At 37.1% G+C, this 26,377-nt stretch overlaps 2 protein-coding genes across 2 annotated transcripts; both read right to left on the bottom strand.

Moving 5' to 3' along the window:
- Window positions 1–844: 844 nt before the first annotated feature.
- Window positions 845–10,424, bottom strand: LOC136677542 (uncharacterized). Its single transcript, XM_066655125.1, has 6 exons — window positions 10,393–10,424; window positions 5,413–5,780; window positions 5,270–5,326; window positions 3,372–3,839; window positions 1,713–2,099; window positions 845–981 (listed from the first exon to the last, which is right to left on the bottom strand). The coding sequence occupies exons 1-6, from the start codon at window positions 10,422–10,424 to the stop codon at window positions 911–913; spliced, it is 1,383 nt and encodes a 460-aa protein (XP_066511222.1). The 3' UTR covers window positions 845–910.
- An 821-nt stretch (window positions 10,425–11,245) lies between these two features.
- Window positions 11,246–25,602, bottom strand: LOC136686682 (adhesion G protein-coupled receptor E3-like). Its single transcript, XM_066660608.1, has 17 exons — window positions 25,582–25,602; window positions 24,771–24,836; window positions 22,995–23,030; window positions 22,200–22,529; window positions 21,389–21,520; window positions 20,997–21,028; window positions 20,571–20,648; window positions 20,298–20,478; window positions 20,025–20,138; window positions 19,756–19,937; window positions 18,109–18,294; window positions 17,262–17,450; window positions 16,422–16,651; window positions 15,702–15,768; window positions 14,911–15,002; window positions 14,662–14,824; window positions 11,246–13,545 (listed from the first exon to the last, which is right to left on the bottom strand). Exons 1-17 carry the CDS (start codon window positions 25,598–25,600, stop codon window positions 13,450–13,452), a joined length of 2,193 nt encoding a protein of 730 aa, XP_066516705.1. The 5' UTR covers window positions 25,601–25,602; the 3' UTR covers window positions 11,246–13,449.
- Between the last annotated feature and the right edge of the window lie 775 nt (window positions 25,603–26,377).

The following is a 26,377-nucleotide window of genomic DNA, read 5'->3' as shown; positions in this document are numbered from 1 at the left end:
TTGTCTTTACATTTCATGTCAAATCTTGTCTTACTGGAATTCTGTGAAGCTGCTTTGTGACAACATCAGTTGTGAAAAGCGCTATATAAATAAATTTGATTTGATTTGATTTGATTTGATTTGGTATACAATTTTGTGGACTAGTGCCCGAATGACAATTGCCAACATAATGCCAGTAGAGGGTTTCAGGTAAGAAAGTCTCATCCAGCTCCATTTATCTTCCTGGGTGACAACATTGAGGGAGTCAATACCTGCAAGTATCTGGGTGTTCACCTGTGTAACAAATTAGGATGGTAGGTGAGTGTGGACAGCATATACATAAAGGGCCAAAGCCAAATTTACTTCCTGAAGAGGTTGAGGCCAGCTGTTAAGAACATGTGCTGATGCAACTGTAATGTAAAAGACACCAACAAACTCAAGAAGAATATACCAGAGGTCAGCTCATTCATGAGGGTGAAACGGGACCTAGTGGAGATGTTGGGACTTAGACAAATGCTGGTAAATGTGTTAGAAAGTCTCGAAGAAACTCTCCCATGGAATGTGTAGAAACCTACAATGAAAGACTTGTTTGAAGTTTACAGCTGTATTTTGGACCTTATCTATATTGGATTTTGCAATTCCATTTTTTTTTCAATACCTCATTCAGTTGCATTTTCCTCTCTGTGAGCAGGATCCACATAAAGGCAACCCTGTCATTTACTGGAACTAACTCCAGCTGTTCAGCCACAGCCGGGCACCTGTATTGTTGACTGTGGAGCTTATTTCATTGACTGAGTTTTGTAATGATATGACATTTTTGAGCATGGTAAAGGCGGTATATAAATTAAAGTGATGTTGATAATGAAACATCTGCAGTATCTGTAGTACCTCTTGTACCCTCCAGAACCTCCATAGGGTTGGTGTAATTTGTTTAAATGTTAAAATGTCCTTTTAAAATCTTACATGAAGTTGTAGTAGTGGCTGAAGTGGTGGTGTCCACATCTGAAGAGAAGACAAAAGCAATGTAAATTTAGATTTCTACTCTTTCTGAAATTGAACATTACCCCATTATTCTAAATACTCATTGTATCTATTCTCAATGTCAAATTCATATTTTATTCTGAACACTGATTTATACCTTCACCTATTGTGTTGATGACAGTGAGAATTTATTTAATATTAAATGTTGAAGAACCTATCCCACCCTTTCTATGAAACAATATATAGTCAGAGGAGTACTCCGAGCACCAGTGTAAGTCCAAGTCGAGTCTCAACTCTTTTATGGTTGAAATGCATGTCATCTGGTCTATTTTTTATAAGTTTAATTATGTTAAAAAATGACAGTTTAATTAGACGCTACTGGCTAGTAGACATTATTGTATGGTTCAGTTTACAGCTATATTTTGCTATATTAAGTCTATATTCAGCACTACAGATATACAGTTTTTAATATTAAGTTAATTTTAAATGTTTAGTCCCTCTGGAAACTGTTTGGGCTTGGGCTCAGTGTAGCCTAAATAGCACAGTCTTGCTAGATAGTGAGAGTGTGTTCCTGAATAAGCAACTTAAGTTTATTGTCCAGACAGAGCCAGTTGATGTTGGGTATTTTAAACTGAACGGGCACATGCAAAATAGGAGAAATTAGAAAGGGGTCAAACACTCAGGGGCATAAGTAAATAAATAAAAAAAATCACTGGTAAATCAATTTATATTTATAAAAACAACCACAGTACCTGTACAGTAAGCTGCATAGCAGTAGATTGGTCTGACAAACTCATAGACGTAATAGTTTCCTGGACAGGCTTTGACACGAACTGGTCTGGATCTGTAAAAACAGCAGCTACTTCCTGAATTCCCACAGACCCCACGAGTGACTATTCCATCTGTGATCTGAGGGTGTGTTCCATTCAACCACAGAGCGATATCAGTGCCACATCTGGATCTATTAACACAGCTCTCTGGCATCCGGGCACTCATCGCATTATAAAAGAGCCGGTACCAGCCGTTCCTACTGAAGTAGGTGTCACAGTTTTTTCCTCCAGTCTCATTAATGCCTCTCCATGACTGGTTCAGAGATGTGTAATTTTCACAGGGATCATAACTGGGCACACTGAAATTCACTGTCACAAAAAGGTGTAAATATAAAATTAATGATTTGAACATATTAATGTTAAATGATTGGTTTTAGCTTCTGCTGAAAATGAGACTGTTTACTTTAAATGGGAGCTACAGAATGCTGAGTGCAAGAAGCAAAAATGTTGGCTTTTGTAGTGACTATTGCTTTGCTCTTTCTACTCCTTTCTGGTTTTCTCTCCTTATACTCAGTGCTTTTTAGTGCACCCCCCATGTCTTTAGTTTAGACAGATCACAAAATGTACTTTTTTGTTTTACTGCACAGTTTGAGGGATGGTGAGAGCTCCAGATCTCCAAACTGATGTGCTAATGCACATAAAAAATAGCTGGTGTTCTCTGTGTGGGGTGGCATGGTGGTTCATCCAGTTTCCTCCAGGTGCTCAGGTTTCCTCCCACAGTCCAAAAACACAAGTTGGTATGTGGATTGGTGACTCAGAAGTGTCTGTAGGTGCAAGAGTGCGAGTGAATGTGTGAGTGTGTGTCACTCTGTGAAGGATTGGTGTGCCCTCTAGAGTGTGTTTCTGCTTTGCGCACAGTGATTCTGGGTAGGCTCCGGACTCACCATGACCCTGAACTGGATAAGGGTTACCGAAAATGAATGAATGAACTTATTACGTTGAAATGAATGGAGATGATTATAGGCTATTATGACCATTTTCTTTGGTAATTGACTAAATAGTTAGATATTATGGTCATTAATATAGGTGCATAGTTTTAGAGATTTTCAATGTCCTCCTATCCTCAAACAAATACAAAGACACACTTAACAAACATTTTTAAACCAAAATATGTTCACCCTAACTAACAATAATATTTATTTTTAAAGGTTGAACTATTTAGGTAATAGAGATCAGAAAATCTGTGTCATTTGTTCCCTCTGTTCAAGTGAGAGAAACTTACAGCAAAAAAAACATCAGCCAAGTCAGAGCTAATCTAACAGCACAGAAGGCTACCAGCAACTCCTCTGACTCTATTCATGTGTCTAAATCTAATTCAGTGATTCACTAACTTTTACTATGTGTCTGTTATTATTAGCCTAAGCTCATATTGCAAAACTGGTCTGAGAGTTTATCAGAAGCCCAGTATACAGAGCAGAAGAGAAAAAGCAGCTCTGATACTGAATTTCTTCATTTGGTGAGGTGCATTAAAGAAAATAGTTCTCAACAGCAGCAAATGATCAGACATGTTAAATGGATGTTAACATTTCATATCCTCAACATCAGATAGATCATCACAGAAAAACAAAACAGCAGTTTTACCTGCACAGTACGTTGGCATTGGGATTGATAAAGCTGGTTTGACGAGTCTGTAGACGTAGTAATTTCCTGGACAGGCTTTGACTTGGATTGGGTTTGATCTTAGTGAACCACACTGTGAGGGATCAGTCGAATAGCCATAGGACCCATAGATTTCTCTGGTGACGATGCCGTCCTGTGGCAGTGGATGAGTTCCTCCGAGAAAAAGTGGTGTGTAGCCCCCACAGGTCATGTAACTCGAACACCAAGCAGATTCAGCGATCTGAGCACTGCTTCCCTGAACATACAGTCGATACCAGCCACTCCATTCAACAAGAGTGTCATCATGACCACGATTCCAGCGGTATCGTGATCTCCAGTACTTATACTCAAACCTGTACCTGATGTACTGGGTGCGGGGGTCTTTTTCTCCATTTCTCCATTCATCTCTGAGAACAGTGTAGACACTGCATGGGTCAGAGGCGATGTTTGCTGTGGCAACAAATATTTCTGTGAGTAATCAACTGCTACAGGCCCAGATTAATACAATAGTTAAAAATGAACATCAGAAAATAAATGGGCAGGTTTGCAAATATTAATTATATAAAAAAAAACGGATTAACCATATATATATTGCTTCACTAATATGTGTTTATATTTTATGACTGTTTTACTTCAGTAAAGTTTCATACACAATATATAAATAATATTATGACATTAAAAAGATACTTTATTGAAGGTGTTTAGACATAGTTATTTATTAATTAATAAATTAATTTATTTATTATTTTATGACTATTCAGTAACCTAAGAAGGACGTAGGGACCAAGCGTATGTGGCGAAGATATTTGGGCTTGGTATGTAGCAAGATGAAGGGCCAGAACATGCCAGCAGGTGCCGATATTGGACAAGAAGGCCTGGTTCAGTCTCTGCTCTAATTCATCTCAAAGGTGTTCTATATGGTTAAGGTCAGGACCCTGTGCAAGCCAGTCAATGTCTTCCACATCAAACTTCCACATCCATGTCTGCATGAACCTTGCTTTGTGCACTGGTGCACAGTAATTTTGGAACAAATAGGGGACGTCCCAAAACTGTTCCCACAAATTTGGGAGCATGAAATTGTCTCAAACTTCTTGATATGCTGAAGCAGTAAATGTTCCTTTCAGTGGAACTAAGGGCCAAGCTCAACTCCTCCACCAAATTTACGCTTGGCACACTGCAGTCAAACAAGTACATTTCTTCTGGCAACTGCAAATAAACACTCCATTGGATTGCCAGCTGGAGAAGCATGATTCGTTACTCTGGAGAACATATCTCCATTGCTCTAGCTTCACACCACTGAATTCAATAGTTTGCATTGCACTTAAGCACTTTTCTTGAGTTAATCTGAAGGCCACATGAAGTTTGCAGCAATTGAAGGTCTGCAGCGATTGACTCTGTAGAAATTTGATGACCTCTACAAAGTGTAAGCCTCAGCATACACTGACCCCTCGCTGTTAATTTATGTGATCTACCACTTCAGGCTGAGTTGCTCCTGTACCCAGTTGTTTCAACTTTCTTATAATATCACTGACAGTTGACTGTGGAATATTTATTAGTGAGGAAATGTTATGACTGGACTTGTTTCACAGGTGGCATCATGGTACCATGCTGGAAATGGTAAGGCTAAACAGAGTAGACACACCCATTAAACAGCCACACAAGAACTGACCACACTCCACACTGAAGATTAGAGTGAAGGAGTCTGTTATGGTCAGGCTGACTGGGGGAAGATGAAGTGCAAGATGTTTGGCTCCAAGTCATGGAGATGGAGTTATTTCCCAGGGGAAGTATATCCCTGCTGGCAGGGAAGCATAGCCAGAGTATGGAGATCAGTTTTATGCACTTTCTATTTGGCTATTACTGATAATATGGTAACCTACCAGTGTCTGTAGTTGAGACAGTTTTGTTGGCAGTGTCTGGAGTGATGGTGTTCACATCTGGAGAACATGTTAAGCTTATTATTAATAATCTTTAGACTCTTCTCTTTGAAAACACAGACCAAAGTTTAGAAAACATATAGTACCTGCACAATAAGCGGAATCATAGTAGGTTGGCTTGACAAACTCATAGACATAATAGTTTCCTGGACAGGCTTTGATTTGAATGGGTGTGGATCTGTAAGAACAGCAGCTACTTCCTGAATTCCCACAGACCCCAAGAATGACGATTCCATCTATGATTTTAGGGTGAGAGCCATTCAACCATAGAGGGATATTAGTGTCACACCTGGAGTTATTAACACAGCTCTCTGGCATACGGACACTCATCCCATAATACAGTAGCCGGTACCAGCCAGTCCAAGTGAAGTATTTATCATCGATGTAGAGTCCAGTCACATTTGTGCCTCTCCAGGGCTGATCCAAAGAAGTGTAATTGTTGCAGGGATCATAACTGTGAGTATAAGAAACTGTCACAAATATAAATGAAAATGTGATATTTTAAACAGTTGGGGATGCAAGTTTTATTACAGGAAATGTTACAATTTGTTCTTTAGTTTGAACCTTTTCAAAGTATTCCACACCAAAATATATATCTCTGTAAAAATAAACATTCTGAGCTGTGAAATAACAAAGCCCACATGTCCCCGTGTTCAATAGCAGTGTTTCGATTTAACGGGCTGTGGATGTGCAGGATGTTTTTCAGGATTCTCTAAGTCAACAACACAGATGTGGGCAGATTTGTCCATGTAAAAAATAGTATATTTCTATTTACATATAGAATATAATATGTAATGGTGGGTGGATAGTATGGAGGCAGATGCAAATGCAAAGAATTTATTTAAAACAGAAAACCAAACAAGACAGAGGAACCAAAAGAGACCAAAGCAAACAGTACAAGAGAAACAAAACTCACTTAAAAAGGACAATACACAAACAGGCTAAACCCTTCTAAACACAGAACAAAGAGGCTAAACACAAAAAAGACCAAACACTAAGCACATTTTAAACACTAACATAAGTAACAAGACAAGGGCTAAACACAGAACTAGGACAGAGCTAAGGCTAACAGAGCTAGGACTAAAGAAACAGAATATATACAAAGAACTGGGAACAGGAGGACAAAGCATCAAGAACAGACTGAAAAGAGACAAACAGAATACATACTGAAACTACTACAAACACACAGCATAACCAGCCAGCTTAGAGTTCAGGGGGCTTATAAACAAGTAGCACAGACAAGGAACACCTGGGAAGGAAAATGAGAGGGCAAGGCAACATAAACAAAACCAGAAAACTAGAATCAGGGCAAGGAGGTACATTTCAAGCATAATATTGTTTTTGTGCTAAATATAAGTTCAAAGAAATATATACTACAAAGCTAATAAGTACAAATAAATATTTTACCTCAGTAGTATTTCAGTGTCCTTAATATAAGTACAGTAATGTGCACTAATATTTAAATTTATTAATATAAATGTTCTTTTTTCTACATATAGCAGCATATTATTTTTCAGTGTGCTTTGAAAATAATGTACATTTTACTAAAAAACAGGGTGTAGGTAGCAGGTAGTGTCACTGTCACCTGGAATGGGGCTCAAGCCCACAACCCCAGGACCCTGGAGTTGTGTGACATAGACACTACCTGCTGTGCCACAGTACAGGCCTAATACAGGCCTCTAACTGTTCAATCGTCTTGGGCCTTCTTTGTCGCACCTTCCTCTTTATGATGCGCCAAATGTTCTCTATAGGTGAAAGATCTGGACTGCAGGCTGGCCATTTCAGTACCCGGATCCTTCCCCTACGTAGCCATGATTTTGTGATTGCTGCAGAATGTGGTCTGGCATTATCTTGTTGAAAAATGCAGGGTCTTCCCTGAAAGAGATGACGTCTAGATGGGAGCATATGTTGTTCTAGAACCTGAACATGGTTCTCTGCATTAATGGTGCCTTTCCAGACATGCAAGCTGCCCATGCCACAAGCACTCATGCAACCCCATACCATCAGTGATGCAGGCTTCTGAACAGAGCGTTGATAACAACTTGCATTATCCTTGTCCTCTCTGGTCCGGATGACATGACGTCCCAGTGTTCCTTCAAATCGTGACTCATCTGACCACAGAACAGTCTTCCATTTTGCCACACTCCATTTTAAAAGACCACTGGCCCAGTGCAAAAGTCTGAGCTTGTGGAGCTTGCTTAGAAATGGCTTCCTCTTTGCACTGTAGAGTTTCAGCTGGCAACAGCGGATGGCACAGTGGATTGTGTTCACTGACAATGCTTTCTGGAAGCATTCCTGAGCCCATTCTGTTATTTCCTTGACAGTGGCATTCCTGTTTGAGGTGCAGTGACGTTTAAGGGCCCGGAGATCACAAGCATCCAGTAGAGTTTTATGGCATTGACCCTTACACAGAGCAATTGTTCCAGATTCTCTGATGATGATGATAACTTAAAAGTCTTTGGTATTTTATGCTGGGTAACACCATTCTGGTATTGCTGCACTATCTTTCTGAGCAACAATGGTGGAATTGGTGATCCTCTTACAATCTTGGCTTCAGAGAGACTCTGACACTCTGAGAAGCTCTTTTTATACACAATCATGTTGTCAATTGACCTAATTAGTGTTAATTGGTCTTCCAGCTGTTCATAATATGCTCAATTTCCTTTTTCCAGCCACTTATTGCTACTTGTCCCAACTTTTTTGAATCCGGTTTGTATATATATTAGCATTCATTCTATATATATATATCAAAGTTCATTAAATATTTCCTGTTTGGCTTGCCATTGTATATATATATATATATATATATATATATATATATATATATATATATATATATATTATATATATATTATATATATATTTATATATATATATATTTATATTTATATATTTATATATATATTATATATATATATTTATATATATATATATTTATATATATATATTTATATATATATATAAACAGAGCAGATATCCACTCAGTAAAAAACCACACAGGATCTGACCACACTTCACAGTTAACATGAAGCCAGTTTCAGCCTTAGACACTCCACCCTCAAGTTTACGGAGAGTCTGATACCTTCAGTGCACTAATATGGCCTCACTGTCACTGACTCTGGTACTGACATGAATAATTATGACTGCCCCCTACTACCTGTCGTGCCAAAAGAGCAGATTGGTCCTTTTGTGTCAGTCAAATTTCCTTTCCTGCAGTAGTACATGTTTCTTGGCCTCATCTACCGTGAGGCTGACTGGAGAATATGAATTGCAGGGGGCATGAAACTATATTAACTTTGTAATGAAAATGGAGGGAAGAACTGCCAGAGGACAGAGGTCTGTGGTCTTCCAGTAAAACAGGCCTTACTTTTGTCCTTCCAAACTATTATGGATAACATTAATTTATTTACATACATTTGTGTTATAGTATCACACACAGTGTGATATAGCATAGTGTCCCTTCACAAAGAAATTTAAAGCCAGAAATATTTATAATGAGAGGAAAATTGCTGAACATGTCATTGTTAACTTACTGTTGTTTGTAGATAAGTTAGTGCTCTTGGCAGTGTTTGGAGTGATGTAGAGTCCAGTAGCATTGGTGCCTCTCCAGGGCTGATCCAGAGAAGTGTAATTGTTGCAGGGATCAGCTTTTTGTGGAAAAAAAAAATTAAATCCACAACTGGTAGAGACATACATCTTTACTGTACTAGTGTTTCCACAATGTGAACTGCACAGGATCTCTGTTACTAAACCATAGGGTTATGTCATTTTGTCAAGGAATGAAGCACAATTGCTGTACAATATAAACTACTGAGATCTAACTATGTTTACTGCTATTTCTGAAATAAAAACTTTACACTGGTATTTAATAACGGTTTTATCAAATACTCATAAAGTATATTTGAATATAAAGTTCTTTACATCACATACATTTATTAGTCTGCTTTAGGCTTTACTTACTTAAACCTGTAGTGCTGATGCTTGTACTGGTAGTTAACAGGAAAAGAGGAGCCCCTGGTGGAAAGATTATAGTACTGCTGAATAACCACAAATACATTTGTGTGTAACATATTCACTCCATTGATTCCACTTAAAATATAATACAAAACTGTCTGGTGAAACTGACCCCCACACCAAATTTCTTCAGTCATATGTGTATGAAAATTTGAGTGGAATAATTTTTAGCTTGACTCTCCAACTATTAAATGAATTTATCAGGATTCATCAAACTGGCCTTAATCACTGCATTTAGAGCCTAAAGGGAACTTATTTTCCTTTTATTGTCACAGCTAATTCACTAATTACACTGGAGAACTGGACAGTCACCACTATTAAGCAATAAAGAACAAAGAAGTTTCTTATAGTCTAATAATTATATAATGTCACAAAGTCCTACATATAAAAGTGATAAAAAGTACAACCAGTATTGTGTTGTGATAAAAACACAAATAAAACAAAGCATACTCACAGGTCCAGATACGTATTATATTTCTATACATTTTCAAAAATAATCTGAGGAAATAAAGTATTCATATCTTCAGGCAGCTGGCTGAATATGTACCTTCTGACTGGTCCAGGTTCCTATTAATTTAAATTATTTGCATAATATTCTTCCTCTTGAAGCTGGGAATTTTGTACTTAACAATAAACCAATCATGTGCACCATAACAAACAACATGGTTATGAAAAATATAGTAATTTCCTGCTGCTAGGGGAAACTTTGCTACTGAGGACACTGTTCTATGATTAATGTTTTCATCTGCAGTTGAGACAGTCAGGCTTGCTGTCAAATTGGCAGGCAAATAGGCTCTTAACATGTGTGTGTATACCAGCTATACACTCCAACCACATTGAAAAAACTTTCCTACAGACAGGCAAATCTTTTCCTGAAGAACAGTTACAGAATGTGCTTCACTGTCACACTGCTCCCTTTACAACTTACCTAGATTAATGAGAAAGTGTTTATATGCTGATATGTTTACTTCCGTCCCCTGTTACAAGCCTGCCTTAAAATGCTTAGTGCAGCTATAACATTATGACTACCTCATTTTTTGTACCCTCAGTACCCATTTCCCAGACTCTCAACTCCACTGCCCATATTGGAGCACCCTTTAATTACATTTATCCAGAAGAACATTTGTAAGATCATACACTGATATTGGACAAAAGGGCCTGGTTTGCATGATTCATTCTTGTTCATCCCAAAGGTGTTTGATGGGATTGAGGTCAAGATTGTGTGAAAAAAAAAAAAAAAAAAAAAATACAAATGTTAAAATATTTAAGATCATTACAGCTGTGAATATGCAAATCATCGTTGTTTCAGCTCTCTGAAATGAGCACTCCTACAAAAATGTTATTTTAAACCATTTTATTTTAGCTAATTCTACATTAATTACTTTATTCCATCTATTTTACATGTGTATTTATGTTTTATATATTGGGTACTTGTTTTGTTTTTTTACTTTGTTTCAATAGCTTTTACAGTATGTTAACTGTTTCAGGTGTAAAGACATTAAAAAATCTAAATATTTAAATAAGCAATTATTATTATTGTTGTATTTGTGATTTATTTTATCAGTGCTATTATTATTAATAATAAGACATATATTAATCCTATTACCACAATGGGAAGAATGCCTGGGAAGCAGCAATGCCACAATGTAACAGTTTGTGCTGCGTGCCGGTCCCATGACCACAGACAGATGAAAATAGAAAAAAAAAGTTTTGTTTTTTTTCCTAGAAACACTAAAGCAATGATTTTTACTTAATTAGGAGTATGAAATACACAGGCCTAAATTTGCTTAAAGAACAATGCAAAAGCACTGGTATATTTTTTATTAAGTATTAATTTTTATTAACTTTTTAGGAAAAAAAAAACACACACAAACAAAAAACAACTCATTCAACAAGCTGTGTTGTGTTAGTTCTTTTAGTAAGGCCATGGTTGCAGGTTTTTGTCAGTTGCACCACTGCCATTAAACACTGGCTCGATGCTGTTGCTGTTTTGTTCACAGAGATTTTGTGGCTGAATTTTTTTCCCCTGTTTCCTGTAGGTTCTCAGGTAAAAATATGCAGAGGCACTGTCCACACTCTGAACCTCAGTGCCTCCATAACAAGTCAAATTATGATATTTCTGCACCATGCCACACAACCATTTGTGCTGTTCTAAAAAAAGTGTTCAACTACATAACTGTTGGAGTACAAATTGTGATATAAAAGGAGCAATCTGTCATGCATTTACTGTAATCAATCATAAATTACCAGAGTTTCTACACTGAAGCACTGGCATCATTGAGATTATTGCTGAAGCCAGTATATTTCTGTTTGAGAAGTGACTGTTTTGGAATTTCAGCCTGAGATCCTGTGTTCTGTCCATTCACAGTACAGTCCAAACCCACCAGGTTGCCAGTACACAAAATAGCAGACACCTTGAAAGATGTAAGGACACTGATAACTGATAATTCAGCATCCCCTGTCCTTTACACACCACTGTGAGATTAAAACATGTATTAAAACCAAACAAAGCATAGAGGAAGGTTTCTGGACTTGTGTGTACTCTTTGTGGGGCTATTAACAACAGATTAATCTGTTTAATAATTAATGAAGTAAAAAACACTTGGAAATTGGAAAAGGGACACAGACAAAAGAATCCCATTTAATTTACAGAGGGGAAAAATCTTCATTTACAAAACAAAGTCATTACATTATGAAAGAAAAAAATATATTTCTGTTTATTTTTTCAGTCCTGTAACTGATGTCTAAATTGCAGACAGCTTAAGCATTTTATTTGCTATGGCTTGCTGTAGATGGTTGGTGGCATTAGCTTTTCAGATGACAGCACTGATCACACATCGTCCTGTTCAGGGTTACAGAGCCATACGAACAATCATTTTGCACAAGTCTGGAACATGCACTGGACGAAGCATCAGTTCATCACAAACCACCAACCAGCACATATTTTTGGACTATGGGAGGAAACCAGAGCAAGAGGAAACCCATGCTGACCCAGTGAGAACACACCATACTTCTCACAGCTCACAGACAGTGACTTCAAAAGTAAAAATTGAATTGATTCCACCTAATCACATAACCAGATCCAACCAAAATTTCAAATGAACAAAAAATCTCATCGTCTCAGCTTAAACAGTAATTATGTGACATAGCCCTATTCAATATGTTGTTTTGTTTTCTAAAGACCCTTGGCTACTCAAATATGTGATCACTTGAGGTTTACATGCTGATTGATATTTAATATTTTCTTGAAACTGGTCATGTTTTGACAAAAATTTTGCAGAGCGCCTGTTGTTTTTTTTTGCATATTTCTTAATGTACAGCCTTCAAAACATATTCCCACCTCAGATATCTTTACACAGATTGTTAGTCTGGGGTGTCTGTTAGATGAAAACATAAGCATTTTCTGAAGCTAATTTATTAAATGGAATATTTACAGCTCTGGGATGTATGACTGATAAAGCTCTGACAGTCACAGCAGGCCCAGGCTTTTAGGAATTTAGTTCAGGGCCAATATGGGCAATATCCCAACAAATAAAAATAATTTTGGTACATTGGCAGTTTTCTCAGCTGCTTATAATAGTAACAATTATTATTATTATATTTTAAAAATATGATGAAATAATACTTGTTTATTTATGACACTGATCAGGGAGATCACTTATGATTAGATTAGAATCCTTTATGAAAGCAAAATAAAACAGATTTTGATGGAGCACCTTGATTTTTTAGGTGGTTTTTCAAACTGGATTACTCCCAGAGGCTTCATTGCACCGTGATGACACCACTATTTTTAGAAACGGTTTCTAATGGTATGCGGAGCACACAGATACTTTCAGGCATTCATGAGTTATAAAGCTGAGAAGCTAAGTTATGCTTTTAAGTTATATAAGCTATGCAAGGGGTTAATTATTAAATAATAATAATAATAATAATAATAATAATAATAATAATAATAATAATAATAAATAATAATAATGGACCATAATGGTAAACATCCTGCATATGCACATCCTTTGGACATTTGACACTACACATAGTCTATTACATTTCATAGCATAATTGAATTTAAAGTTTATATTTATTCAGTGTGGATGTTGATCATTTCCTCCTCACTGGATTTTGCCTCTTGTTGTAGTGATGAATATGCAGCAGGAGCAGCACACACTAACACATTTCTTGTAGCATTTTCTGTACCACATCCTCACCTGGAAGAAATACATTTCAGTGACAGTTAACAAATATGTGAGAGAAAGAGAATGAGTCAGTATGTATATACCCATAAAGTGAAATTCCTAAACATGATACAGTGTGACTGAGAGTATGATTGCATGATATAATATGTGAGATAAGGAGCATGTGAGCAGGTGTGAATGAGTGAATGAGTTAGTATATGAGTGAGTGAACAAGTTTGCGAGTATGTTTAAGTGAAGCAGTCTACATGAGCCAGCATGTGTGTGAGAGAGAATGAATATATGTGTGAGTGATCAGTATGTATTGATTAATATTTGAGTCAGCCAGTATGTACTGTGAGTATGTGAATGTGACATTTAGTTACATGCCACTTCCCCAATATGATATGTATCTGAAAACATAATGCAAAATTAAAAGAATGTGTGGAGATATGATTTTGTAGGACAGTTATGCCCCAGACTCCCAACCATGGATTGGCTGTGGATAGTGAGTTTAGTGAATATACAGACTTAAAATAACTGTTAAGGACATTTTGATGAAGCATATATCTGTTAACATATTCACACATATTCATTTACATTAATATTCAATATGTAAATAACATTAATGATACCTTTTGACATTCAGAATCATGCTATAACTGAGATTTGAACTGAGGAATCCAGGCTTCTATTCAGGAGTCCTACAGGATAAGTTACTGTATACTAGAGAATAACCTAACTAGAGCCAGCTTAACTCACTTTCCCAGACCTACATCACACAAGGTTTCAGATGAAATCAAGATATGATGTGTGGGTACCCAGGAGCATTCCCCTGGATGGTAACTCTCCCAGTCCCAAAAGTCCCAGTCCATCACAAGGCATCACACATACAAACATTCACTCACACACACACCTGTGAACATTTATGCACAGCCAATCCATTTACCACCAGTTTTTTGGAATGTGGGAGAAAACCAGAGCACCTAGAGAAAACCCAGATAGACATGGGGAAAAAACATCATACTCTTCACACCATCACACTCACCTGTGTTACAACAACATTATCTTTTGTGCAAAACTAATCCCTGATGCTATGTACTATGGGTGTAAGTTGGCTGGTAAACTTGTCTTAAAGAAGGTGAGTCTGACCTCTTGATTGAGCACACAGTGGACCAGGAAGATGAAGGTGCCCTGCTGGGAGTTGAGACACAGGAAGATGATTTCCAGAACTTCATTTCTTTGTATGAAGAAACCCAGAATCCAGGAGCAGCCAAGGATAATCAGTTGGAGGAAGGTTTTGAAGATGAGAATTCTGGAAAGAGATCACCAATGTCAGTCCACTACATTATCATCTACCCAGACAAAGTGATTTCTAGATAGAATAAATAAATTGGTTACTTGGTCTCTCTGAACTTGGCAACATCTTTGTTCAGGTTTCGCAGAGTACATCTGAGCAAAATGGTCATCACACCAAAGAGGACAAGGTTAGACTGCATAGACAAAAGACATATTTCCAATGTTATGGACTTTTTACCACTGTAACCTACTTAGGAATCCATTGAAACAATTCTGCTCCCCTGTGGTTCCAGAAAAGTTGTTGAATATGTTAATTCAGCTACTTCATGCTTCATCCACTGGGGACAGGAATATACAGTATAATCTTCATAGACTAACATTAAATGAAATGGGACACTCAGGAACATGTACACATGAGCCTAAAATCATCATGTTCAGTGTCAAGTCTAGTCTTTAGGTGCAGAATGTCCCCAAACATCAAGCTGTGTGTCAGTGGAACTGTGTTCTCTGGAGTGATGGAAATGCATACAATATCTTTGGGATGATTTTGAGTGGTGTCTATAACATCACTATTTCAAATCAAATTCTCATCAATTTTGCTGTTTTAAAAGTATCCTAAACACTATAATTACAGCAACAAGAAGCAGAATGGTAAATGGTACCCTTAACAGACAAGTAGCTTTTCTGTGGTCACATGGTGTAACATGGTTAAATAACTCAATGACAATTTACCTTAAAGGTCCACTATAGAGGTGTGCACTTCCTAACCACAGGATCATTATTGTCTAAATATTATTTGGAGTTTTGAAGTATTTTTAATTTACATGGAATTAATATGCACATGGTTTTTATGCATATAACATCCTCCAGGTGGCGCAAGAATTAGAACTTACTGTAAGGATGGTACAAACAGGGCCCAGGAAACTCCAGGTAAAGCCCTTGTCTTTCTTAATCCAGCACCTGTAAACAAGTGATCACACACAGCATTTAGAGGAATTTAATTAAGGACAAGCTAAATCTGACATTCATGGACAATCTCCCAAACATGATCCATGGCTAGACTTGAAGGAACCCTCAGTGTTAATGTTTTCGGAGAATTGTCCACCAACCAAAACCAATAGCATCATGTGGGCAGTGTCCTGTGTCCTGGACAAGATGATGTCCAATAAAAACTGTGCAGCAACAGATGCGGTACTGTCTCTGGTTTTACTTCTATAAGCTGGACCCAAAAGACAGGTGTGTCTAATATAGTTGGCACAGAGTTTAAAAACAACAGCTGCACTGCTGTGTCTGTTTTGCTAATACCAGTGCTACGCAAACTAACACACCACCACCACGGCAGTGTCACTGCAGTGTTGAGCATGATCAACCACCAGTCATACCTGCCCTGTGGAGGTCCTGTCTGGATATTACCATTGAATAACAGGGTGAAAAGTATGAAAAATGGATGATGAACGCAGAAACAAAAATGTTGTGGATGACTGGTGTATGAAATATTGTGTATGCCATATACATTTCTGAAAAAACTGCATTCTTAGAAAGTGTTATCATTATTCTTTACTCTCTGACTAGACTTAGTCCAGAAAACTGATCCACACTCCATACAAACTTACTCTTCACTGCCATATGCATCAGGAAACAGTCCAACAGTCACACCCACCACAACCAGAGGAATGATGTATCCAATCACAATGAGATATTTCCAGCTTAGTATCTCTCCCTTGTTTATTCTAATCTTTGTGAGGTTCCTCACATAGATAAAGAGCAACACAGCTTCAATAAACATCCACACAAAAGCAGAGAGGAAGAGGAAATGTAGAACACCTGCCATAGCTGCACACAGCTGGAGAGAGAGAGAGAGAGAGAGAGATTAGTAACTTATTATTTTCTTTCATAGAGAAGTACATGAGCCCAGTGCAGTCTTATAATTATTATTATTATTAGTAGTAGTAGTAGTAGTTCAGGGTTTAATTCTACCACAATTCAAGGAATATTTATCCATTTTATGTTGACATTTACAGAATTAAACTTTTATTAAAGAAGACATGATCTCCAAAATTAGTACATAAACAAGGAAAATAGAAGCCCACATATTCCTAATGTTTCCAAATTCTAATTAGTTATAATACATGTTTTTTTTTATGATCACAAACACTATGATCACTCAAACACTATGTTCCTGAATATGATTCACAGAAAGATTGCTGTAAACATTTGTGGGAGAAATTGACAGAGGTGACAGACCTCAGAGCAGGCTAGGTAAAGTTTAGGTCTAACACTAAGGTTAAGGCTTAGTGCCAGGGCTAGTGTAAGGTGTTCGAATGAAGTGTAGATGTTCAAAGTGGTGAAATATGTTTGTTTTGTTTTCACTGGATATGGACTGATAGCATTTTCCTGGTCTAGTCCTAACTCGTGTAAATGATGGTTCTCAGCTGATGTTGTTATACACATACCTTATTTATTTTTATGTATTTTAGATGTTCTTGTGTGAGCAGAAAGAGGAGGTGGGCCAGCAGCAGACTTAAACAGAGGTTGATCAGGGTCACGTTGGTGACTCTTGAGTCCCGCTGGGCAAAGGCAAAGGTCAACAGAGCCAAGCTCAGAAACACCAGGCCTATGGATACTGCAACCATGTTGAGCAGCTTCAAGAGAGGATCACTTATTAAATATTGATCAGGAATTCAGGCACTGATAGTAAACATGCTCAATGATTCAGTATCTAAATATAAAGAAATCATTTTGATGATAAGATCATGTGAACCAGCAGTGGGAGCATTCAAAATCATCTCTATGATAAGATATTTTCTGGAATCTCAGCACAGAACCATTTACCAAAAATTATACATTAAAACAAAAATTTTGTATTTTTGAGGTTTGAACTGATGTACAATAGACTTGCTAATCTACACCCATACAGACATGAAGAGAACTAAATAAATTACTCCCAGATTAGTTGGCAAAGACTGAATCCAGGACAATAGGATCCTGGGGCTGTGTGGCAGCAAATCTACCTGTAGTTCCACCACGCCACTCCCATTAGGAGGGGCCACAGTAAATAACTGGGATGCACATATAAGACTTAGCACAGGTTTTACACCTGATGCCCTTCCTTGAGGAACTCTCTGACTCATCTGAACTTGAGACCAGTACTACAAGTACAACAACATGTCTACCTCCATAAATGTTAGCACATGGAGGAAACCCATGCAAACACTGGGAGAACACACTGAATTGAGCATTGTTTGCTTTAATTTCCATTTTCTTATGTACCTCACCAACAAATCATCCCCAGCCTCTTACTTTATGTGCTGGGCTTTCGTCCTGAGCTGGCACCTGGCCAGTTTGCATGATGAGAGCAAAGGTGGACAGGTGGACACAGGAGCATGTAGTATAGCTACAGTTAGTGTAGGATACTTCACAGCCATCTACATCCCACACACTTTTGTTCCAGTATACACAGGAGAGGTTGCCTCCAGGCACCAGACTCTAAAAAAAAGAGGAGGGATTAAGAACTGCTCCACATGCGTGCCATTTCTTACATATTCACTCACATTTAGAAAATCCACCTGAAGGGATTCAGTGTTGAGCATCAAAAATCTGTGGTGTCTTATCAACAAAATTTCCAGTCTTATTTTGGACAGTAAATTTTACTTTGTTCTATGATATGATCTAGAGCAGCCTTTCTCAACCGGGCTGCCTTCAAAAATATTCTGACCTTACTGACATAAAAATGAAAACGATAGGTACAAAAGTTCAAATGAAAATGTAGCTTATTAGCTCACCTTAATTTGTCTGTCATGCAGGCTCAACACATGGGTATGTGAAGTATGATGTTAATAGCCTGCAAAGTATGTATGTGTGTGGTGTCTCACGCTCTCTCCCATTATCGCGCAGTGAATTACGAGAGTTGCGTGAAGCACACAAACTAGCATGGAGCGTTTCTTGAAAAGAACAGCTCCAGAACCAGATAACTGGCTTCAGATCTAAGCTCACAGTCTGGTGCTTATTTGTGGAACAGGGCAGGTTTGAGATATTTCCCTTGTGCAGTGAACATTCAAACAGCAGCACACTTTCTGACCTCTCAGCATCTGAAAATTCTTGACAAAAAATTTAGTGACTATATTCAATCTGTGTCTTTTGTGCAGTTTGGCTGGGTCCATGACCTGTGGAGTTCATATGCACTGGAAAGCTCAAAAGATTTGCCATTGCTGGTACAGAAGCAACTGGCCGAGGTCAGGGAAGATCAGACTTTAAAAATTAAATTTCAAGGCATGGCTTTGGATAGGTTTTGGATATCTTTGCAGAATGAGTACCCAGTAGTTTCAAGTTGTGCCGCTGAAATTCTTCTAACCTTCTGTACAACATATTTGGGTGAGCTGAGATTTTCGAGCCTTACATCAAGAATACGTACAGAGGGCGACTAAAAGATGTGGACCAGGAGCTTTGTGTCTGCCTCTCATCCATTACTGCCAGAATAGAGAGGTTGTGTACATCGTCCCTAGCTCAGATTTCCCATTGTTTGTAAGTCACATTTACCCCCTTAACCACATTTACCCCTTATGGTGTCAATAGTCACTTATGGTGTGTGTAGGCTGTCAGACGAATACAGGAAGCATGTTTCTAAATACATTTTAGATTGTGGTGACTTGAAATTTTGCATACTGTTAAAGGGTGCCATGACTGAAAAAAAGGTTGAGAAACGCTGATCTAGAGCCATGAACTCTCATGGATTTACTGGAATAATTTACTATTTACTAGTGAAATTGTAGTTTTGTCTGGTAGAACCTGATTTAAATGATTGGATTTAGAACACTTTAATTCTAAAATGATTATATATACAGTATCATCAAAAATAATTTCACTATTAACACAAGGCACAACACCTCTTTTCAGTACCACATTTAACCATTTTTAAAAGGAACTCTTCTTCAAGCCACAATAACTGACCGTAACATGTTTCAGGGTGAAGTTGACCGGTGTGGTGAGCTGTGTGTTGTTGGTTGTGGGCAGTGTGGCCGACACCACAGTGGACATCATGGTTTTTATCGTCTTGTCATTTGTGTTGAAGAAGGTAGGTTTCAGGAAACTTGACAAATATTTGTAACTTACAAAAGCCACAGCAGCTGATCCTAAGGTTCAAATAATAAACGTAAGGTCAATAATTTCCGTAACTTAAGAAGTGTGCAAGTGTGTAAATATTATTAATTCTACAGTACCATTGTTATTCTTTGAGATTCCAATAAGATCAATGTCCATGTAAGCACTGCTTGTGTTGAGTTGAGGGGTCTCCTTCAAAGAGGCATTAGGTCCAATCACAAACACATGAACATCTGGGAACAAGACAGAACCCAACACCCTAATATTCATTATTTGTGTTTTGTTTTACTCTCTTAAAATTTACATCCGGCTACAATGATATCAGTAAAAAAAAAGGTATAAGCAATTAGAGAGTTGCTGCTAAAGGATTCATTTCTAAGCCATGTACATACCTAAACCTGGAAGGCTGATGCTTTCACCATAGGAGGTATTGGTTGTCTTCACGAGTGTATACACAAGCTTCTCTACAGCATTCAGTATGTCATTCCCATAAGATATCAGTAGATTTGTGTCAGTTGATGTATTCAGAAGTTTCATACAATCCAGGACCTTGTTTAAATATTTGATGACACTCTAAACAAGGGCCAGATAAATAAATATGTTAACTGATCCAAGAGTCACATACATTCACACTTTGGTAATGTAGTGTATATTATAGATCTCACCTCCCTTGGTAAACTCTTAACGGATATATTCTGAATGACACTCAATAACTCCTCTGCGCATTCTGCTGTGAAATTAACCTAAAAAATATCAATTTATAGTAATGAATATATAACACTGTATTTTGTATGACCAATGATATCTAACAATGTTGTGACAACTGATGTATTCACTGTGACATCACTGTCATATCATAACACAAGCAAAAGCTTAGCCAGTTAATTCCAGAAAGCGAGAGGACAGCATGGTCAGTTCGCTAGAGAGAGTCAGATGGACGTGAATGGGTGGAAAGGGTGGGCAGTTCACTAGGGAGTGGGAGAAAGTGACGTGTGTCAGAACAGTGTGATCAGTTCACTAGTGAGAGCAAGAGGGACATGAGCAATAAGGAGGGCAATAAGTAAATGCAAAAATAAAAGTGATTAACATACCTGACAGCTATCTTTCAACTGGAGAACAAGTTCTGGAAATAGAAAGTTATTAGTATTTTATTTTATCCCTTTTCTCATAAATAATTAGTTACATACAGCTACTTTTATGTTCAAACATTTGCACACACCTCTTCTAATTTGTGTATTCACACACTGTTGGTAAATATGACTAAATCAAATGCAAAAAATCTAAATATATAAAAAAGCAAATGGATACACAATTTCAACCCATACCACTAATACCCATACTAATACCCATAAAGATATGTTGGATGTGAAGATGTCCACAAATGTTTGGGCATACATCAAACACTGCTCTTGTGTAATTATGTTTGTGTCTATTCTATAAAATTTACTGTTTTTTTTTTTTTTTGATGAAAAATTATTTTGACCTGAACACCCGTAAAAGTCTCCAGTGGGCAGGAAGTCTTGTTGGATGAATACTCCAGGTTCACACTGACAGCTGCCATTAGGACCGCACACAGCATATTCTCCACATGACCAGGGATCACAAAAAGAATGAACTACAAGCGCAAAGGAGAACATATGAAATGTACAGCATTTACCAAGTACTTTTCGGTATTAAGCATGAAACAAGCATTTACTCCAGTGTTATGTTATATAATTAGACACAACAACAGCTTAAACCTATTGTTTAAGAAAAATCCCTCTTTGCTGCTGCTCTAAGCTGCAAAAGAAGCCCATATTTGAACATGTCTGCCAGTAGTTTGCCTTGACAATTTAAATAAAGCAGCATCAGAAGGTTATCTGTTGTGGTAACTGAGAAGCTAGACTGTTTAGCCTGGGTTTTGAGGGCCCTGCAGCATATGAAAATTGATAGGCAGCTGGTAACTATTCTGCAATCTATGATCTTTATACCACACACTGTTCCCCCATGGCATTGTGCTGAGGACACTTGTACATTGGCCCAGAAGAAGCCTATTAGTGGTGGGCAGTAATAGATCCTGCTGGTAGCTTCTAAAGGCTTGAATGTTGCCCTAGTTGTGTTGCCTTAGTGTTTACAATGCAGTCCAGTAGCAGGAATTGTATCACTGAGGATATTTTACACTATAACTGTCCTGCTGAGAATCTTGTCCACTCCCAGGACATTATAGGCTGAATGCCCTAAAGGCTGTGTCTGTATTGAGTGTAAGTAATTGAGTGGACATTTGCTTTAACAGCCCAATGCATGATTTTACTCACATATGGCATAAAATCCATTGATTGGGATAAGGTAGTACAGGACCAGTCCTCCACCACAGTCTACATGACTTGGATGTGTAATATCACAAGTGTTCAAGTCAAGAGCATTGACTCCATCAGGGTTTTCACTTCCGTAGTTGAGCAGAAGAATGTTATCTTTGAGAAGGAGGCTTAAACAGTAAGCGTCCAAACGATCTCCTCCAATACCCCGGAACTCATACCATCCCTCCTGCAAATTAGAATCATTCCTTGGCCCTCCAGAGAACGAGGAAGCATTAAACCCAATGTTCCGCCAAGGGTCAGACAGTATTTCATGAGTCTGGCAAACATCTAAGAGGAGGATGAAATAAAATTCACACCTTTAATATTCTCCATCTGACACACATGTAACAACAGTGTAATTCCAAATGCTGTCATCATTGAGATTGATGAATTGAATAAGCACAGGCAATTTAAATACAATAGTTTATCTTCATAGTTAGTAGGGCAATATTTCTCCAAGGTAAATTTACACAATCCAGTGATGTGCTTGCATGAACTAAACATGTCTAAATGTAACATATATACTTGTAGTTGCAAAGTTCAGTATGTGAAATCCATAATATGATTATTTTTTTAGTTGAAAACCTGCAGTAAGTGGTGTCCAAAATTGCTACCCTCCTGAAATCATTTCCATATAATAATGCACTATTTAGTGAGAAAATATTGAGCTGGGTCCATTTAAACACAGCTACAAGTAACAAACTTTAACAACCCCCACAGACAGCTGCAGAAAGAAAATTCTTGTCTATTTACGATCAGAGGAGCAGGTCCAGCCAGCTCTGAAGTTCACTGCAAGTAACAAAATGTTTATATAAGTAGTGTACAATGTAACTGGGTTCTGCTAAATGCTGTCTCGGTCTCTTCACATGCTGAGGAAAATGTGAAGCAGAATCTAAATATTCTTGGTTGATGTTTTTTTGTTTGTTTGTTTACATCAGGATTGCGTGGGAAATCACATGACCAAAAGTATAGCCTTCACATACTCCATCCACTTTCACAGTTATGTTGAGTTGAGTAATGTGTTCAGGTACTGAAACAGGGCCCAATATAAATGGTAAAATAATGAAAACATTAAAAAAAAGTATATCAGACAACATTACAACAGACAACTCCCCATAATCTGTCTCAGTAATAGTTATCAGTCGAGCTGCGCCACCATGTGTAGTTCCTCCACCAGAGGCAGTAAAAGAATGGAAATACACATGGAGCCCCTGCAGCATTGTCATTTACTGAGAACCCATCTAGAGCATAAAATTACTAACATTCTTAGGTCTAGACATGGAAGAAAGTATGATAACTTTTTACAGCACTCTCATGTAAAACTGATGACAGAGTTTCTTTAAAATAGTTTAAAAAAAACTGAGCATAATCTCCTACAGTGAATACAGTAAGTAATTTGCTGTGCAAATTGTTTGAGAAAGTGTATTTACTAAATCTACAAATACAAAATGTAAAATCCTAAACATGTCTAAAACTGTCATGTTCAGTGTCTCTGCTACCACTGTAGCAGTGGACATTGAACATCAGTGTCAGTGGCTACCACTCTGTCTCATAGCCACATCCTAAACCTGTGAGCCCTGAGTGCTCACAGGTGTTTCTTATCTGTGTCCCTTTGTTCTCATGTCAGTTGTTCATTGTCATGCTGTCATTTGTGAGGGATACAGTTGCATTGTTAGTGTTTGTTTTGTGTAAAATAAAAGTCCCATCTCAGTGTATACTCCCACCTCTGCAATTCGTTTGCTAACTTGTATTATAGAAGCCCAGTATAATTAAAAAAATTTATGCAAATATTCAGAAAACAACTTTCTTTAGAACAAGATATTCCACAGGAATTTTAATTGTATTTTTGTTTGCTTGTCATCTAAATGAATGTAATAATTGTTTTAAAGGCTCAAAGATGCCAACTGCCAAACAAAATCTTACAAAACTAGTATAACAAGTGAGCTCCCAAACACTAGTGGTGCTGGTTCTCTAAATTTACCAAATCTGTGTTTTATGAACCTGAAAAATAATCACAGAACCTGTTCCTGAGAGAAAGATATTTTAATTTGGTCGGGGAAAACAATACTGCTACTTCTAACATTTAGTGGGTTAGCATTTAGGGTTAAAAACATATTTAGTCTTAGGGCCCATGCTGGCCACATGTCACAAAGAAACCTGTACACACAAACAGCTATATAGTAAACATTGTACAGTTCCTGCAAGTGGATTTTAGTCAAATATCTACAATGTAATCTAGAGACCAGGCCACACTGCTGTAATAGTCTGTTTAAAACCAAGTCCTTAAAACATTTGCACAGTTCTGAACATGCTGTGCAAAATTAACAGTACAATAAAATGGGATAAAAAATAAATTAAAAAAAAAAAAACAGAAATGAAAGGATAAATTGTGACTACGGTGGAGGAACAAGATTTTATTAGTTTTATTAGTTTATTAGAAACTTTACGAGTTAAGTTTCATTTTTTTCTTTTCAGGAAATACGAATATAAATGTATTACTGAAGCAGGAGATGGTGAGGTTGTACTCACTGTAAAATGCAGTTCCATTGTAAGAGAACACAGTCGGCAGAACTAGAGCCAAAACTGTGACTCCTGCTGGAAAAAATGAGACAGAGGATATTTATCCCTACAGAGCATTTAATATACAAATGCAATTCATTAATCATTATCATCATCTTTTACACATGTCCATTTCAGGGTTGCAGTGAATTCATTAAACATTAATATTAATAAAAGGAAAATTAAAAATACATATTTTAAGCAAACAATTAAGGTTCCCAAGTGAATATATTAAAAACAAGACAGGATTTTATTCTAGACTTCTTATCAACAACAACTATAAAAATACATTTTAAATTACTGACATCATCATCAAAAACAACAATAATAAACACATTATTAATACATCCCCTTAATACACTTTGATTCTGAAAGGCACTTGAGGACAGAAATATCCTTTCTTAATTTGATCGTAGTTTTTAGCTAATCATTTCCTGTTCTTTAGCAAAGAGTTTTTTATTTTGTTTTTCATCTTGAAGTCAATTTAGAAAGATGTTTTAATCAATGGATTTCTTATTCAGAAAATTATATATATATATATATATATATATATATATATATATATATATATATATATATATATATATATATATATATATATAATGATTTACAAATTAGAATTCTGTATACATTTGTGGCAAATTCAAAAATCAAACAATAAAAGAAAAAATATATATATATATATTTTCTTTTATTGTTTGATCTTTGAATTTGCTACAAATATATAAATCCCTATATAATAAATAAATATTTTATAATTCTCTTAGTAATCAGCACTCACCTGGAAGAAAGGAGCTCATCATTTCAGTGTCAGCAGGAGGAACAAAGCAACAGTGAAGAACAGCCCAGTTCAGAGCAGTAGGACACTTTCCATGACATCCACATACCAACCAATGAGGAGCAGGTCGGGGTATTTATTAACCATCTTCTGTTTACATAAAAGGTCAATATTGGTCAGTGTATTATCAAAGTTATGTTATGGTTAATATATTATAATCTGTGCTTTGCCAGATAACTCCATCATTGTTGGTGTTGGGACACTGATGGATTTTAAACACAAGCAGTAATCAGGTTAGATGCTGATGTTGGCTGATAAGCCCTGGATCACAAACACCAATCCATCTTGGTGTTTGTGTCTTGATCCAAAAGGTAAAAGAGCACTATCTCTCAAGAAAATTCAGTTTCACTGCTCCACAGCCTAGTGTTGGAGTTGCAGATGGTGTAGGGTTGGGGTTAAAGTTATTTGTCATCTGTCCATGCTTAACATGGAGCAGGGTGTCTTTAGTTTCATGTCCAGGTGCTCCAGAGTGATCGACTCTAATGGTCATTAATGGAATCGAACATCTGTCTTGGGGTGAAGCTTAAAGCAGCCGGGTTCATTGTTTTTTATTAATGCATCAGAGTATCTCTGTACAAATACTACATTCATAGACTACACATGTCTAATCTGCATAAACAAAGGTTTTGTTTATTCTCTGTATAACTTCCTGGAAAGAGGATTCAAAGTTCGCAGTCAAATATTGTGGTTTTGATTGCAAACTGTCCAAGCCTTTACTCCGAGTAGAATTTAATTAAAA

The sequence above is a fragment of the Hoplias malabaricus genome, chromosome 2, assembly GCF_029633855.1.
Source record: "Hoplias malabaricus isolate fHopMal1 chromosome 2, fHopMal1.hap1, whole genome shotgun sequence".
Lineage (NCBI taxonomy): Eukaryota > Metazoa > Chordata > Actinopteri > Characiformes > Erythrinidae > Hoplias > Hoplias malabaricus.
Note: the sequence above shows the minus strand (reverse complement) of the source record. Positions and strands in the feature narration are given on the sequence as shown.